General features: G+C 40.9%; 1 protein-coding gene across 1 annotated transcript in view; it reads right to left on the bottom strand.

Annotated features, from left to right (window-relative positions):
- STAB2 (stabilin 2) overlaps positions 1 to 18,134 on the bottom strand; it is an 86,222-nt gene that overhangs the window by 30,714 nt on the left and 37,374 nt on the right. The window contains exons 24-41 of the mRNA XM_061988914.1: positions 17,709 to 17,802; positions 17,323 to 17,481; positions 16,831 to 16,926; positions 15,989 to 16,084; positions 14,958 to 15,005; positions 12,456 to 12,592; positions 11,998 to 12,112; positions 10,947 to 11,024; positions 10,678 to 10,770; positions 10,459 to 10,566; positions 7,672 to 7,803; positions 6,572 to 6,697; positions 5,288 to 5,344; positions 4,008 to 4,103; positions 3,316 to 3,511; positions 2,404 to 2,499; positions 1,395 to 1,440; positions 169 to 242 (exon numbers count right to left, since the gene is read on the bottom strand). Of these exons, the coding sequence (XP_061844898.1) occupies positions 169 to 242; positions 1,395 to 1,440; positions 2,404 to 2,499; positions 3,316 to 3,511; positions 4,008 to 4,103; positions 5,288 to 5,344; positions 6,572 to 6,697; positions 7,672 to 7,803; positions 10,459 to 10,566; positions 10,678 to 10,770; positions 10,947 to 11,024; positions 11,998 to 12,112; positions 12,456 to 12,592; positions 14,958 to 15,005; positions 15,989 to 16,084; positions 16,831 to 16,926; positions 17,323 to 17,481; positions 17,709 to 17,802 (1,847 nt within the window). The remainder of the gene's footprint in view (positions 1 to 168; positions 243 to 1,394; positions 1,441 to 2,403; positions 2,500 to 3,315; positions 3,512 to 4,007; positions 4,104 to 5,287; positions 5,345 to 6,571; positions 6,698 to 7,671; positions 7,804 to 10,458; positions 10,567 to 10,677; positions 10,771 to 10,946; positions 11,025 to 11,997; positions 12,113 to 12,455; positions 12,593 to 14,957; positions 15,006 to 15,988; positions 16,085 to 16,830; positions 16,927 to 17,322; positions 17,482 to 17,708; positions 17,803 to 18,134) is intronic.

Here is an 18,134-nt window from a genome sequence, read left to right as displayed (position 1 = left end):
TCTGCACCTGTTTGGCTCTTACTTGTTTTGAGCAAACTGGCATCAATTCCTAGTTTTTCACTGGTGCCCAGAGAAGTGCTCATCTCTCACTAGCTCCACTGTGACCACAGAGTGCTTTACACATGTTTGATTTGTATTTTCAAAAGGGAAGAAACAAAGTCCACTTGCCTGTGCAGAACGTTCCATTCCCCTCAAACCCAGCTGCACACTTGCAGTAGGCAGTGCCATTCGATAGAAGGCAGCTAAAAAGTAAAAGGAGGGAGAAGACATTTCATTTAAAAAAGAAAGGAAAAAAAAGTAGTCAGGTCTTGTTTTTCTGCACTGTTCTGAACATAATGTCATAGGAATAGCAAGGCATTTAACAATGTAGTAAGATGTAGTTACAGTCATTAAAACGAACCTACTTGGACCAAGGTTTCCAAATGTGTTTTGGATGTATTAGTTTATTATCAAAGCACACTTTGATCATCAGCTATCCTATTTTCTCATGCAGAACTGCAGAAGTCACATACCTGCTCACCCAAAAGCTGCAGACATTTTTTTTTGTGTGCACACAATTTATTGAGGGACACAGCAGAAAAGTCTGGTAAAAGATCACTGCTGTGAAATGCAGTTCACAAACGTAGTGGAGAGAATGATCCACATCTGGGGAAAAAAGGAGGTTTGCCCTTCTGATTGCTCTTAGAGAAGAGCTGTGGCTGAAAATGAGAATTCTTTTCAGACACCTTTCCTCGTATTTTAAACGTCTTGGGTAATGTAAATCTTGCTGCCTGGTCAGTGATGGGGAGCAGGTGCAGTTCAGTAAGTCTCTTAGTGTGGGTGACTTACTCCTTTGAAAACAAGTTAGTCTTCCAGTATTGGTGCTGGACTACTGAGAGCAGTTTCTTTTGTTCCATATTTTGATGTGAATAGGAGAGCTGATTTGTGCCAGATGCAGCTCTTTTTGGTGAAGTCTCTAGTGCCAATGGCATTTCTTATGTATGTGGTGGTGGATAAGGGAAATAGGAGGAGCAGATAAAACCCACCTCAGAAACCTAACTTTGCGGTCAGTTTTGACTTGGCCTCCTGTTCTTTTTAGTGCTGCAGAATCCGTTTCCTCATATACTGAATGGTAGGATGTCTCACTTTTTTTCCTCACCTTTCTTGCTTCTTTTTTTTTTTTCCTTCCCAACAAAATCCCATTTATTTCCTTTTTTAACATTCACATTTTGAACTTATTGCTCTCATCACTAAATGTGTTATAGTAATATTGCTCCTTATCTTGGTGGTGGGAAACACAAGTTACCATGCTATTGAGAAGCCTTAATGAAGAGTAAGATGGATTATGCTTTTTTGCCTTGCAAGAGATCCCCTTTTTCTCCCCTCTCCAGCAAATAAGTGGATTTCATACATACTTAGCACTGGTATGACACGAAGCGTTACATGCGTCATCTTTGATTTCTGTAAGAGTTAAAAAAGTAAAAATCAAACAGAGATCAGAACCTTTTGAGATCACAGCCATCTAGTTTCTCAGTCTTTTGCTCCCACCATGCAGACCTGCAGTCTGTTAGGAGTTATACACCAGACAACAACAACTCTCTCTCTCTCTATATAGACTCTCCATCTGCATAGATAGGTGGGTATCACTTCAATTTAGTTGTGAGGAAGAAGCTTGTCAACATATCACCAGGAAAACATTTTACTCGTCATTTACATTCAGTCTGAGTTTTGAGCATTATTAATTATACAAGTGCTGGTTTTCTAAAGAAATTGATTTTTGCTCAGATGCAGCAACTCTGACTCTAAAGTTAATTTCATTGCTGTTTTTTCCCTGAACAAATTTAAAACTGATGTTGAATGCTCTCTCTCTATATAGCATGCCTATATCTTTTTAAAATTTTATATTATTATACATAGAGGTCTGCAATAGTTATTGAATCCATTTTAATTATGTCTAACTAAAATACATTTTTATTTTATATAGGAGCTCTATTAAACCAACACAAAATAGACATTTTTTTCTAATTAGTCTTTAGTATATTAGCAAGAACATAATTTAACAGCCAATGTTATATAGCTAAATCAACTTATGGGAGCACTTGAGAGGCTTTTGATCTGAGGATCAAAACATGCTAGGTAACTCTGGTCTGCAGAAGGTATAGCCTTAACAAATGTCTTCTGAGATAGATACAGGGTGACACAGGTAGTGAATTAGCTAAGTAAGGCATTTAAGTCCCATGAGCACTATCTCAGCTAGCTCTCTATTAATATGGTGATTAATTGCCATAGCACATGAGTATTACCCATATCTCACTGCATATCGGAAGCTGCTGGATATCTGGTGGTGCACCGGGATCTGATTGTGGCTGTAGTTCTGGCAAATGCTTTCTTCTCACCCCATAAAAACAAGGAGGAGATACTCACCAGTCTCACATGACACTCCCCTCCAACCAACATCACATTCACAGGAGCCATCCCCGTCGATCCCACTGCTGCATTTCCCGTGAACACAGGTGCATGCTGTGGGGAGAGATGGGAGGAAACTGCTGGGCAGGGCAGTGCTGTGTGCAGCAAGGCACACAGGGAAAAGATGGGTAGGTGAGATGGACCAGACATCTGATGCACCTTCTGCTCTAGGCTACTTGAAAAAATACTTTGGCTTGTGCCTCTTGATTTCTGTGTACAAAGTAGATCTAAATTCAAAAGATGCTCATCTTTCCTCTGTTCCCAAATACAGGCACTGAAACTCTAATTTGATGGGAAAGCATTGGTGAAAAAACCAGTGCTAAAGAGGATCATAGAATGGTAGGGGTTAGAAGGGGCTTCTAGAGATCATCCAGTCCAACCTCCCTGCTAAAGCAGGTTCACCTCGATCAGGTCACACAGCAACGTGTCCAGGTGGGTTTTGAGAATCTCCAGAGAAGGAGATTCCACAAGCTCCCTGAGTAGCCTGTGCTAGTGCTCTGTCACTCTTTCAGTAAAAAGTTCTTCCTTACGTTTAAGTGAACCTTTTTGTGTTCCAGCTTATGCCCATTACCCCTTGTCCTTTTACTAGACACAACAGAAAAAAGAAAAAAGATTAATCTTTCTGGATGCTCTTCTAAGCCTGTAGTGTGCCAGGATTGGAGGTACTGTCTCCAGACAAAGGAATAGAGAGAAAATACTATAATGTGGGAAAAAAGAGGTTGATGATGTTTACAAGACGGGTCTATTACCCTGAAAGTGATGTACCTTTTTAGGATCCAGGATTGACACAGTTAAGACATCTAAGGGGAAGATTTTGACATCTGACAGGACTAGCACAGGTTGTCTGTGTGGTTGGGAGGTGCTCAGTACCTTGATCACAGTTGTGGCCGTATTTGCCTGAGACGCAGCTTTCGCAGGCAGTACCAACAAACCCCTCTCCACACTCACAGGCCCCTGTGCCGTTGATGCCGTCCAGACAGATGCCGTTCCCGAAGCAGGCATTCCCTGCTTTCCCCGGACAGGGCTGACATTGCTGCCCGAAGAAGCCTGCACAGCACTCCCTGGTCTGGAAATCAAGAAATGATGTGCTAAGGGGTCAGAGTCCAGGTAGTAAGTGTGGCAGCAAGCACGTGGCCGCTGGCTATCATCTCTTGGGACTGCTGCTGGGTGGAGGTAAACTGGAGATCTGGATTTTTACCTTCTGCTCTGCTGGTCTCTGGCCACATTCTTTACCGTGCCAGGACTCAGGCCACCACCCCAAGACCTTGGTGGGACTCGGGTACCCACCACCACCCCAGGGAAAGATAGACAAGACTGCTAGGCACAAGTGTAGTTGCCTTTCCCAAACTTGTGCTCCCTCTGCACCACACTGACTCCCATCCTTCTGCAGCAGTCACCAGCAGCCTTTAACTTTCCAGTCTCTGCATTCAGAATAAAAGGCCTATAAATACATTGTCAGGGACTGCCTTGACATGCTGTTGTGTTTAGTGAGGATTACAAATAGAGTGAACTTCAGGGATAGGGGTTCCTGGCTTTTAACATGATAGAAAGGGTGTACTCACAATGATGGTTTTAGCACACTTTGGCTTGCACCCAATCTGTATGGTGTATGTTCTCATGTTGTTTTCTGAAAGGACGCAGTATTTCTTCGGCCCTGCCTGAACAAAAATTGGAGGAACAGCTGCACTTCTGAGTAATATTAATCAGCTACTTTCAAATGTTTTAAAAAATGGGACATTAACTTTATGCATGCTGTGCGCTGACTCACACGTTCACAGTGAAACTGAAGGAAATACTTTTAGAAGTAAAACTGCATTAGCTAAATGATTATTTTTTTCTTTCCTAGTGAACTCAATGGCCTGTAGCATTTTAAAGATATGTCTAACATTGCCTTTGCTCAGAATTTATTTCTGAAATTTGACAAACTGTTTTTTTCTGACATATTTCCTGTTCTTCCTAATTCTTCTTGGAAAACTGAGAGCCACAGTTCTGCCAAAACAGCTGTTGAAACGTTATCTTGCAGGTTTGGACACAGTTAGGAAAGATTGCTTGCTGAAGAAGATTCACCAGTCTCATGTTACACTTGTTAGGAGATGGAGATAGCCATCCATCCAGCTGTTCATTGTAAAGAAGATGTTTATGTTTTTGATTCTTACCCTTGAGCACTTCAGTTTGGCTTTACCAGCTAATTACTTTAATGGGATGGATGGCCCTTGATCTGCTTTGGAATCCTGTTACTGCCATAAATAATTAAAAAATAATAATAAAAGAAAACATGCTTACATGATTCCAGCAGAGAAGCTTTCCCAGAGAAATTTAGATGCCAAGAAAGTTTAGGTCATATCGTGGTTGATAGAGACATGCTAAATATCTGCAGTTCTAATGTGTTGGACCTAGGCATCCAAAGTGTCTATAGTCTCCAAACTTTCTTGTGACCACAACTCACAGCATCTTGCTGGATTGTTTACCTTTCTGTGTATCTCTGATTTGAAGGGCTCAAAACTGCTGCTGTAATTCCTCCTATAGTGAGTATATTCCAAACCATCTTCAGCTCCCTCAGTTTTGCATGGTAGAGGTAACATTTGCAGTTTGAGGAGTCTGCAACTGTCCTGATGCACGCTAGAAACTGGTCTTTCAAGATAAAACTATCTTTAAGCTGCCCTTGATTCTGCTACCTTGCTCTCTGGGTGGATTGAGTATATTGACTGTAAGTGATGTATGTAGCAGGCTGAAGTAATTATGATAACTTTTGTTGAAATGGAGGCAATTGTATTAAAAACAGAATTGAATGAATCTATGCTCGGTTTTGATACAAAAATAGCATTAATGACAAAATACTTACTATTTCTTTTGTTCCTGGGGGACAACTTGATGGCTGTGAACAAATTCTGCACTTTTCCTTAAGTAACGCAAATAGGATGTAGTTAATGGACTGTTATAGAGCTGCAGACAAATTGTTCAATAGAAAGTGCATAATTTCCAGATATATTTCTAAACCTAGCCTAAGGTGCAGACAGGATAATCCCTTTGGTAAAGGTGGTGAGGGTAACTGCACTATTCTGCAAGGAAGAACATCTCTACCAGGGAGTCTGTGGGGACACCGCATGGGAAACCTTCTCTCAAGGGGAAGGAGAAAGAAAGGTCTTCTGAAGTGATGCTTCCCAAACTCTTCCCCATCTAAAGTACAGTAAAGGGCAAATCCTGAGCTTGGCCACGATTTAGCTATGGCCCAAGGACAACTTGGAAATGTAAGACTCATACTATGTGTATGTCCTATGCTATGTGTGCATGTGAATCTTTTGCAAATGTAAGGTCAGTTTCTCCAAATTGGTTACATCTGTACTTTACCTAGCATACAATGTTTAATATTACTCCTGTTTAGCTAACTATGTTCTTACTTTTAACAAGGCTTAAGTGTTTAAGTATGTTGCTGCATTTGAACATAGCATAGTTTTCGACAAGAAAAGACTGTGCAAAGGACTTGTCTGGGGAAGAGCCTTGAGTGAAATACATTCTAATATGGCACTATATCCCAAGGAAAAGAATTAAGCTGCAACAGTTCATGCATGTTATATTTGCTTTAACTGAAGCACAAGTCTCACAGCCCGCTTGCTGTCCTATTTGACTGAGAAGCAGTGGGGAAATCACGTCCTATTCTTTAGAGGAATGTAAACCCATTTATGACTCCTGCAAGGAACAAAAGAGGGAGAATGCTTTACTCGGAGGGGACAAGGAATCCATCGATATGTGCAGTGGTAATCACTTGAAATTTTTTTCCTTACTAGAAATGTTGTATTTTCAGTTTTTCCTCCGCTTGTTTGTTTTACGAACAAGATACTTGGCTAAGAAGATGTATCGGAATAGTGCATTGCTATTATTTTCTGAAAATTAAAGCTCAGGAATTGCTTTATCCTATAGTACTCTGATTATATTTTATACAGGCTGTCAGTACACAGATTGTAGGATCAAAGCTGTCTCAATAGATGTTAGAACTCTGTTAGGAATATCTTTTGTGGAAAAGGTGCACACTCCTTGCTGGGAAATAGTGTCACTTACATATGAGTTGTGTTTGGCTATAGATCTCTCTGAGGGACCTTTAAACATCTCTATGAACAGAACCACTTACAATGATCACGGTATCATTGATGTCACATCTGTTTTTCTGGATTTCCAAGACTTTTCCCAATCCATGAATAATTCCTTGGTCTGTTGCAACATTTGTATAGCTTATAGGTGCATCATTTATGAATAACTGCAAAAGAAAAGCAGCAGAGCTGTTTGGTAACCATATGGTAACCATAGCAGTAGCAGGCAAAAGAGGGAACAATGTACCAGTCTCACTCAGGAAAACCAGTGAACATAGTTAACTTCAAGCACTTGCTCACATCCAAATTGCTACATACAAGAGCTTCACTGGACTGGAGGGCATGAGATGACTTGCAGCCTGTTGAAGTTTCTTAGCAACAGGGTATGGTAAAGCAGCTTTTTCTGCCATGGGGAGTAAAGGTAAAAGGTTTTAAGAAGGAGCCTAAAACAAACCAAGAGATGGATTTGCTCTCTGTGGGGACTCAGGTGCTTCAAGGAAGCCTGCCCAGTAGCTGCTCCTTCAAGGAGGACTTTCATCATCTCACTGTTGCTCCACACTTCCATTGTGCCCTCACCAGGAACAGCACCATGAACAGCTGCTTTTTTTAAGGCTCTGCCATGGGCAGTGCAAACAGCAGGGGTGAAACCACTTTGGTGAGAAGCTTTCTGACCTCCTTTGCCTATGCCCAGAGGGATATCTGGGACAGAGAAGGAGGAGGGCCAAGTTCCCTTCCCAGCTGTGCTACAGAACTGAGTGTGGAAAGGTGCTTCACATCTGTTGCCTCTTGCTTTGAGCTCTTAGGATTGAAAGTGGGATAAATCCACAGAAAATAGAATGAATATTTTATAATTGAAGGCAGGTTTCTAATAGTTCTTGGAAGTGAGATTAATGACTGCTTTGCAATGCAGACTTGTAGCTGCTAGCCATCCACCACAGTGGCTTGATCTCTTCAAGAGTGACTTTGAATTAAGCAGATCTGAGAAAGGCATTGCATCTGAGTGACAACTGTTGTGCTCTTATATCAAGAAGCTAATGGCAAGTGCCCAGCTTTTTTTGAGTGCATATTAGCTTTTAAAGTTGAAGATGGATTTGTAAAAAGCAGGAAACCTGCTTCTCCAAGCAGATGCAGACAGCAGTACCTGGCCATTGTGAAGGAAGAAGCCAACCTGGTAAGAGGACCCTAGCATGGTCTCCCTGTGCATGCCATTGTGTAGGTCATTCTTCAGGAGCTTCTCATCCAGCACAATGTGGTAGCGGATTTGGCCTTCATCCTGCAAACACAAGAATATTTGTTACAGAGCTATGTAACAAAGCATGAAAAGTTATTAAGGATAGCTTTTCTCAAAGGCCAAACACAGATTGCCTGAATTTAAGAAGTTTCTCCAGCTGGGAGGTTGTTTCATATTTCCTACTGTGGAGAGCCTGTATTCCTGAATAAAGAAACCTTTATTGACCATGGAGAATGAGAGGCTATTGAATAGGCTGGACTAAGGTTTGCTTGAGCCTAGTAGTGTGTCTTTACAGGGCTAGCTGATAGATTCAGGGAAAAGTTAGTCAGATGACTTTGTAGGACTCTGAACTTTGTGACTTCATTTGATATCAGAAGTTGTATATTCATGAATGCTTTTATAATCTTCCCCATACCCATTTGTTCTTCCTTTGCAATTCCTGAACCACCTATAGAAGAATGTTTACAATAATTTATATTTTTTTGGGTTGATTTCTGGTTTTATTTTTTTTTCTACTTTTTAATGTCATCTTCAGTCAACAGTGTTAAAGCCACACCTTTTAATTTGAAAGTTTTCCGTGTCTCTCTGCTAGAGTGTATTAATTTTTCATTGATGTGGTGAAATTATTCTCTGTACATAAAAATTTTATGAGAGCTTTCCAAGGTTGCTGCATCATGTTCTGAAGCAGGAGACTCCCAGAGCTCTCCCTGATTTGGAGGAAGAAGAAGTAAGATGTATTTGTGTGACATGAGTAGATGTGAGCGAAGCTGGGGCATTTGAAGAGCTTAAGAGCTGCCTGGCCAACAGACACAGTGCTGCAGCAGCTCTGTGTCTTTGAAAGGAAAGGTGCTTGTGAGAAATCCTGTTTCCTGCTATCCCCTTCTGAAAGTTCATGCTACTCATTCTTCTTCTGCTCCTTCAAAAGTATGTGAAAGCATGAAGCAACCCCAGGTTTCAAGATTTGTGATGCTGCCTAACTTTGCTCACACAATAAAATAGTGGTCTGTACTTCTCCTGGAGTGGAAGCCATACTATTTTCATTTCCACAGACTTAACAAAGAAATATTGGCAGGCAAGGTGAGAATTAAGGAAGAACTAATCTTCACCAATGTCCAACCCTATTTAATCCTCCTGACTTGACTGCTTTGGAGTTAACTCTCATCTATCTTCATTTCTGTCTTTAATCACTGGCAGAACAAAACCTTGCTTCTTCAAGGCCAAGAAACACGTTTTCTTCCCTGTGATGAGCTCACAGCTCTCCCAAGGTGTTTCATGAAGAGGACAAGGCTTAGGGAGGCTTAATGTTATGGTTGTTTTCTGGTTTTCTTTGTCAGATTGCCACAACAGGCAAGGTTGTGAGGATGGAAGTAAGACAGATAAATATTGGTAAGTAGTGGAAACAAAAAGGTGTGTATAACCTGAATCCAAGGGGACTGATGTCCTATGTGCCCCTCCCAGTTTGTTATAAATGCTTTTTGCAGTAACACAGAAACGATGGTGGTGTGTCACAAAACACTAAAATAGCATTCAAAAGTTATTTGGGAAGACATAGTTTGATCACGTGTGAATTCTTCCAGTGAGGCAGCAAGTGAGACATTTGTCATGGGTCTACTGATTGGTGGCAAATGTTTTGGGATGAGTCTTTTGACCCTTGTGCTCTTCAGCTTTGTGACTGTAAATGGAGACCATGAAAGTAGGGACAGTGTAGCAGGGTAAATATTTGTGGGAGAGGCAGGGAAATATTAATGTCATTGAGCAAGTCATAGGCAAAGCTTCCTCTGCAAGGTGTGGCTCTTGGTATGTATGTTCAATAAAGTTGTTTAAACTGGAGCAAATACAAAGAAAGGTTCTGGGACAGTGCAGGAAATGGACAGCTTATCTTCGGAGGAGACTGACAGGACTGAAAAAACTTGCCTTGTAAATGTGTCAGGGCACAAATGCCAGAAGGAGAAATTTATTTCAGCTAGAGCATATTCTTGGCATAAGACTAAAGGGATATAAACTGGCCAGAGGTGTGCTGTCAAAATAATATAAACTAGCTCTGGCCATGAGGACTGAGGTTGGCAGGGGAGGTGGGATGGACACGTTCAAGCCAGCAGGAAGAACTGGTGGCCAGGTCAGGCATGAGCCTGGTGAGGTTCTTGGTAGTGGGTAGCAGTAATGGGCTTTTACTGAAAAAATTTTTGTAGCCAGAAAAATCTTGGAAATTTTTCTGAGCCCTAGGACTGGCCAATGGTGCTTGTAAACTGGGATTAGAAACGGTCTGCAGAAAGTGGCTGGGCAATAGCATTCCTGAAGGGGTGACAGAGCAAGCATCTGGATAGTTTTAAGGAGTCAGTATATTTTGTGGCATTATTAATGATGGGGTTGCCAGTGGCCTTGTTCACCTAGGAAGCTCATTTTAGTGTTATTTCTGGTCATTCCTGTACTGATCTTTGAAAAAAAGGTGCTGAAAACATCTACTGATGAAATTTCTTGGATATTATCAGCATGATTTTAATCTAGAGTAGGACAAACCCCAGAAAAAAGATAGCTAGGCTCTTCTAGCAAGCTGGGAAAATATAGGTGGATCCCTCTTTCCTCCTCTGGTATTAAAAGCAAAACCAAGCTTACTGGATTTTTGGAAAGAAAAATCTGTGTCCTCTCAATCCATCCACTTGAAACTAAGATGAGACAAGCTTTGTGAGTAATACGTACCAGAGTAGCAGATTTTTTCTCCTTTAGGTAATTTTCAATGGCATCATTATTTGGGGCAAAGACTGTGTATGTGTTTGCATTTTCTATTTCATTTACCAGGCTGTATTGCTGTTGTGAAACACATAAAAACAAATCAGAATGGCCACTGACAGCCTGAAATCTGTTGAAATGCAAACAAAGCAGAACTACTTCTATTCTTAAAATGATGTGAAACCTTACAATGATGTAGCCTCTGAAAATGGAGTAATCGGGCATTTGCTCCAGGCGGGCCAGCAGCCTTGGCATGACAATGCTGCGGAGGGGGGTCAGAACCTGAAAAGAGAGCAGATATCTCACATTACCGTGTGTGCACATACTGTGGTATCACCTGCAAGGATCAAATGCAGGATAAAATGTTGTTCTGCACAAATACTTTGGGTTTTTTTTCCCCGATGGCTATTAATTATTTCCCACTGCTTGTGATTCAGTCTCCCCATGTGGCCATATACCTTATCAATAACATGTATGATCCCATTTGTGGACGCGATGTCGCCAGCCACGATGTGAGCACCCTCAAGGGTGAGGTTCTGAAAGAGGGAGAGGAGAGAGAGTTTGCTTTCACATCATGATGGTGACATTTTCCTAACATTTATTCTGTGGATTTCTACACCTTCCCAAATGCTTGCCTCTGGCTCCATCACATCTCTGCTTTTGCCAATCCACACCAGAGGCTAGATTACCCTCAGAGAACTGTGAGCAAGAGAGGTGACTTTGAGACTGGGCAGTTCCCCATGTGCAGACCAGCAAAGCCATGAGGTTACTGGCACTGAAGTGGTTACTCTGGGTAGACACATTCACCTCCACCCCACAGCAGGATGAGCTTCTGTGACAATTCCTGTCCTCTTGGTCTATGCAGCTTTGAAGGATCCCATTAATGACTTTTTATTCAGGCCATGGAGGTGGGGTAAACTTTCCCCTCCCTTATCGGGATGAAATGCTTATACTTGCCATGTGTGTTTCCAGAAAATCCTCCTCAGAACATGGGATGCTAAATAAAAAGGCTGAGGAGGAGGTGCTGTCAGTTGTAGTTGTTTACCATTAAAAATAACTGTGAGTGGTTTGGGACTATCAAGTTGCACATGTGGGCATGAGTGCAGCTTCACTGCTTCCTCTTACCTCGCCAGTTCCCTAAGATAAGTTACTGGGTTTTCTTGATGCTCTTTGTCTTAAATTATTTCTCACAGACTGTGCTTCCACTCCGTTGTGAGACTGTTCAGTGTTTGCTGCAGGTACTGGGACACTAGTAATAAATACTATTTGGGACAGTAAATATATAATATTTATTTGTCTATCAGCTAAGTAAAATGGTGGAGAAAGTCAAGTTAATGTTTCTCCCAGAGGGCCAAATAGAATTGATTTATTCCTTTAATTCTATGACACATTCTATTTTTTTAAATGCGGGTACATAATGTCTGTGTGGTTTTGTATTACACAAAAGTTGGTGGAAGTGAGGGTCAGGGTTTGTTGTGTGATACCACAATGCTTTACAGATCATCTCACCCCATTTTCTTTAGACACGTGTAGGAAGTTGCTCTGTAGAGATGTTGGCAGCACATCAGAGGATGATAAATTCTGGAAATCAGCGAAGCTGTAAGCTCCTGTTAATACATGATACCTAAAGGAAATTAACTGGATTTGAAGGTTTTGTATTTTCTCTCCTTTTTTTTTTTTTGCATAGTGTGTTTAAAAGTGTACTTTAAAACACAAATTTTTTCTACAATACCTCTTGTCGGCTATGTTCTGATCTTAGCTGGGCCTTTAAATGTTTCTGACATAATACAAGCAATGTCTTTGTTTTCAGTAGAGTTGTTATAGATATTTATATCACTTTAACTAAAAGGGGAATCCTATTCCCTTAAAATTGTAATAGTTGTCTTATTTTAGTGGCTTCAAACAAAGGCTTGCTTGGCATAAAAATCAACTCATAGAAAACCTGAACCCTCAAACCATTAACGTACTTCAGTAGAGTTGGAATATTGCTCTTTGACATCCAAAAGTCTTTCTCATCTTCATCCATGTTTTCAATTGCTTGGAGAGAAGGCACAAGGACAGTTAGGTTTGAGGTGCTGAACAACAGTGAGTTTATCTCAGCCTCCTGCATGAAAGTGAAGAGAAAAAACCAATTCATTCTAAGGACGATATATAAATAGCAGCCAGTGACTCTTTATCAAGGTGGAGTATGTGACGTAGTTTGTGACTGGCCTGGAGAGGAAAAACTATTATACTGAGCAATGACTTGAACAAAGGTACTTAGAGCTGTACAAAAATGGTAAATGAGTGTCTATTTTTTACAGAATAGATTGCCAGCATTTAAAGGGCAGACACAACATTTATGTCAGAATTGTTTTTTATTACAAAACACGTAAGTTGCCTCGCACAAAAGTTAGCCTGTCTCATGGATTCTATTTTATACCCTTGAATGTTAAAGGAAAAAAAATAATTGTGATGATTAATACTAGTGGCTACTGATAACTTCCATGTAACCTGCTCTTACAGAGTACTCAATGTTATTTAATAGACAGAAAGATTACGAACCATGAAATAAGAAACCCACATGACACAAAGTGCCCGTTTGGAATAAGACTAATGTAGCTGGGATTTTTCAAGAAGTCCAAGATGTATCTGTGCCCAATAGCACTGCAGTGGAGCTTGCTGATGACAGCTCTAATTTTAGATGGGAGACGTGGGTTCTGTAGTGTACTGATTTTTACTGATTTTTAGTGGACTGATTCATATTCCATATGTTTTTATCCACCTTAAGGATGGAGAGAACCTCCACGGGAAAGAATTCTTCCAGTTGTGTATGGGGTTTTTTTGTGGGGTAGAAAAAGGAGAGCTAAAGATTTGAATGTAATCTTACTGAAGATGGTCCTCCAAACTTTCCACAAGCTCCACATCTTGCCTTTTTTGGTACTGTAAAACTTGAGCAAGCAAGTTCTACCTTTTAGCAGCTGGTATGCTGGGAAGCTGGCCTGTTTTGGATAGTCCTTCAAAACCAATACTGAGCTTTAAGTCAAGAAGGGAATTAATTAAATAGCTGGGAATTTTGTTTCTGTTAAGATCGTCTTTCTTCCTAGTTACCATCACTGTCACCTTCCAAATATTTAAATATAGAAGTAGCAACAAAAGATTACCCTTTCTCATCCTTCCTGACCAGCAAGAAAAATATTTGGTTATGAAAAGTGGTAAACATCACATTCCTGCTCAAGTATGAAGTTAAAAACTCCACAGACGGATATACCTCCATATTTTTTGCTCATGTTCGTAGCTACCATTATTTAATTTAAGGGATAACATTTCCTTGAAGTGTAGCAAAAATTTCCACAGTCCCATTTCAATAGATTATACAAAATCTGCTCCCTGATTCCTTCCCCACCCATTGCTTCATTATCTAAAGAGCACATTAGCAGGTGAACAGCCTTTCCTATTGTGCTAAGTTTTTAAACTTCATTAGCTTTTCTGTACAGTGCCCAGTGCTGTAACCTGAGCCCAGGGCCAGGCATAACTGATTTAAATTAGCCACACTGGCCTCTCTTTTAAGCAGCGTCTGGAGATTCCTGTTGCCATTGTGTGCTTTAATGATCCCTGAGCCATTTAACTTTGAAAATCATGAAATCAAGCTAATGTGCTGTGACTTCTTCTGATGCTATTCATTAACATATCCCTATTCCTTTATCTTTGCCATGTATTCGCTATACACTTCTTAGATTTAGGTTTTCTTTATGGGAGAATATGGTTTTGATCTTTATTCATACAGTGCCAACCACAGCAGGAGAAAACTTCTAATGTTACTGTTGCCCTAGTAATAGATGATAGCATGTGAAAATAAAAAGTAGACAGTGACAATCTATCTAAAACTATTTTTTTTTCATCTAAATTGATGTTTCCTTCCTAATCTGAAGCCAAACAACTTAATCTGCTCCTTCATGTTCTGCCCTTCAGACAAGCCTGTACAGACTTTTTATCTCCTTGCTTGCTGTGGCAGCAGGACGCTGAGCATCCATCTAGTAGCATTTTCCTGATATGGAACTCTGTGAAAATGGGACAGGTAAGACATTGGTTAGCCTCTCCACTTGTCATTGTATGAGAGAAGTTGTAAGGGTGACACTTGGAGTATCCAGGCTTTGCTTGTACCCCCCTGCTTGTCATCTGGACTAAAGAATATTTATGTACAGAGCTAGTCATGGCTTATGGAGCTTCCAGTCTCAGAGAGTGAGCTTGATACTTGCTATTCTCCTTGCTTGACTGAATTTTGGATCAGAATTTGGTTTTCAGGCAGAAATAGGGAGCTAACTGGTGGCAGAGGCACTCTGGTGCCTCTCCAGAGCTTGAACTTCTACTATATGATGAGAATATTGCTCTGAGGTTCCAATTTCTGAAGGCTAAATGGCTCATAGTTTTTCCTGCAAACCTGAATATACTAAAAAAAAAAAAAAAATCAGGCATGAAGTTGTACTTACATTAACCCACTGGTTAAATGCAGCTGCTTCTGATAGAGTAGATAACTCCTGATTAGAAACAGAAAGAAAGTAATGAGTATGTACAACATAATTTAGCTGTAGTAAAGTATCTTTACTGTACCCTGTGGTGTAAGGTACTGTGTCTGGCCTGGCTGATGTGATACGAAGGAGAAGGTTTTTAGTGTATGTGAAAAGGAAGGACATTTGTGTTTTTTTGAGAACTGATACTTTCTGGTAATGGGAATGATGAGTTACCCAATCCTTTGAAAATCAGACTAACACTTCAGGTATATTAAGTGTACATGACCTTGGCACGTAATGTGTACTGACCTTTGCTAAGCATTAATTTTTTGGGGAATGTAAATCTGAATCTTTTCTTTAATGCAAAATAAATTGAAAAAAGGTATGTTGTTTTGCTTGGTATTTGTACAGTACCTTGCATATCATCCTGCAAGTGGAGAGCCTTTATTCTGCCACAGTGCTTCAGAGATAGATGATGGTATGAGCATTGATGGCAAATAACGCCAAGGGCCACTTAGAATTATTGTCAGTGGCTGAGGTAGATGACACTTCCATTTTTCCTATGCTGTTAAATACACATTTATTTCACCAATTTACTTGGTTTGATTTTATTTGTCTGCTAGTCAGCGTGGTTTGTTTTAACATGATAAATTGACTGTTTCCACTGAGACAGCCCTCAAGGCAGAACTTCAGAAGAGCTGGGTGCTTGCCACTCCCATCTGGGATGTGAGTGCTTAGTGCTTCTACACATTAGGCCTCTGAAGCTGGCATTTTCCTATTTGTCTTAAATAAATGTGCTTAGATCTCTTAGGCCCCTTTCCAAATTATGTTTTTAAGTACAACTGATCATTTTTGTATCAGGCAAGAGTCTCCAGCAGAAACACTGTTTGCAGATAGCACTGGTGGGCATCATATTTTTTCTAACTGTTTATAATGACTTTGTTATATCTCTGGTTAAAATGCAGCATGAGAACTGTGCTGTAGGTCCTGTGCTCGGCCATCTTACTTACATCTGCAGCATTTCCATAGCATATTTTACCATCTCCTTCATAGCCCTTTGGGCACACACACTTCCAGCCACGAGAAGACTCAAACTGACAAGTTGCCTTTGAAACAGAGAGAAAATGAGTCAAATATGCAGGACACCACTCAAGAGCAAGGGTGGCCTGTAAAGCCCCTTGAAAACCATTTGTATACAATCGTGCACTTAACAAAGGATTTTCATACATCTTCCGCGGATATCCTCACCCTTAATATGGAGCAAACTCCACCAGCTGAGGGCACTCAGTCTATGAGACCTTGCTCTACCCTTTCTTACTTCCTCCCTAGACAAACTGGGCCATGTTCCTTCACCTGACTTTGAGAAGCCCATGGTCTGCTCACCAATGCTCTTTGCTTTAGTTCTGTCCCTGTGACTCAGCTGAGGCTGGTGTAGCTCTTGCAGGCACTGCAGAGCACAGCAGAGCCTGAGGGGCTGCTGAACACATGCAGCTCCTGATAAAGCTGATAGATGCTCATACAGAGATTCATGACTTGGATAAACATTCCAACAGACTAGTGCATCCAAATAGTAATTGCTGGCAGAGCAGCAGCATTTACTTATTCCATGCTTGAGATCACCCTTCTGCACAACTAGAACTGGAGCAGCCCTTGCAGTCTGTCCTCAGTGCATGTACCATTCTGATGTGGTCTACATAACATTTTTGATGCTTGTAGCACTGCTTGGCAAGTTTTGTTGCAGCTCAAACAGAAACTGCGGGCTTGAAATGGCAAAGAAATTCCATGATGTGTGCAGGAGGCGAGGTGTGGTATGTATCTGAACACTTTGTTTGGGGAATGATTAAGTACTCACCAGGTGATGGCATTTTCCATTTTGTTCCAGGCATGAGTTGATGGGTATGCATTCAATTCCGTTTCCCTGAAATCCGTCCTTACACTTGCAATCATGCTGTCATTTCAACAAAAACAGCAATTCATTAAAATGCTTAAAATAGCACATATATTCTAGATGTGGTGAATTAGTTTCTCTGTGTTTCTGCGTAGCTCCATTGACTTCAGTGGAATGATACTGATTAGTATCTCCAGAAGATCTTTATATCTGACATCCACTAATGTATGTACTAAAAAGTATTAGCTACCAAAATACCACCACATTGGAGGAAGGGAGCACTGGGCTAGGAACTGAAGGAGATTGCTTTGGGTAGAGAGTGCCATGTGGAAATGAAATAACCTTGTGGCTAGGAGGGAGAGGAGAATTTGGGAAAGAAAACTGGATAGGAAGCAGAACGAAGCAAAATGGTTATGGGCTACTGCTGAAGGTGGCAGGGAATGTGAGAGGACGTACTTGACCCGGCCCAACATATATGCAGGTTGCATTTTTGTGGCACCCTGCCACAGTAGGCAGTAGGCAGTTGTTGATGGCTGAGCAGTCCCTTCCATCACCTGTCCATCCTGCTTGGCAAATGCACCTGTGCCCTCCTGGGCCCATCTGAATGCACTCAGCCTGGAAGAGATGCAGACACATCATTCATGACGATTAGATGGCATCTGGCTTTAGTTGTAAAGCTTGACTAAGCAATAGCAATGCCATCATCTGAGGAAAGAGCTTGAAAGGAAGAGCTTGAAGCTGCTGTGAAAACTGTGACTCCTGCAAAGGTTTCTGGCCAAACCGTCTCGACTCTGACAACTTTTTGTGATGGCAAGATCTGTGGGGAAAAAGCACATACTTACATTGATATTGCAGCCACCTGGATTTAAAGCAGCACAAGGATTGACTTTGCTGCAGCTCATGCCATCTCCCTTGTAGCCAGGTTTGCAAACACAGCTATAAACACAAGAAGAGGAGGGTGGCATTAAAGTTGATAGGACTACTGTAAAGTTAAGTGATTGTTTTACACTGTATCATGCTATCTACAGGCAGCTTAAAATTGGTAACCATTCATTCATGATGCAAATAGCTTAGCTGCATTCATTGGTTTTTTTCTGAATTATTGAATGGGTCAATTAAGTGAAGTCAGGGATCTGTGTATGAGATGGGGAGCAAAGTAAATTCTACGTTGATGTGATCTTTGCAAAGCAGAGCTAATAACTCTAAATTAATCATGAGCTGGGGTTGCTCTTTCAGTCACACAGAAGATTTCTCTTTCTCTGAAATGC

This window comes from Colius striatus, chromosome 1, assembly GCF_028858725.1.
Source record: "Colius striatus isolate bColStr4 chromosome 1, bColStr4.1.hap1, whole genome shotgun sequence".
Taxonomy (NCBI): domain Eukaryota; kingdom Metazoa; phylum Chordata; class Aves; order Coliiformes; family Coliidae; genus Colius; species Colius striatus.
Note: the sequence above shows the minus strand (reverse complement) of the source record. Positions and strands in the feature narration are given on the sequence as shown.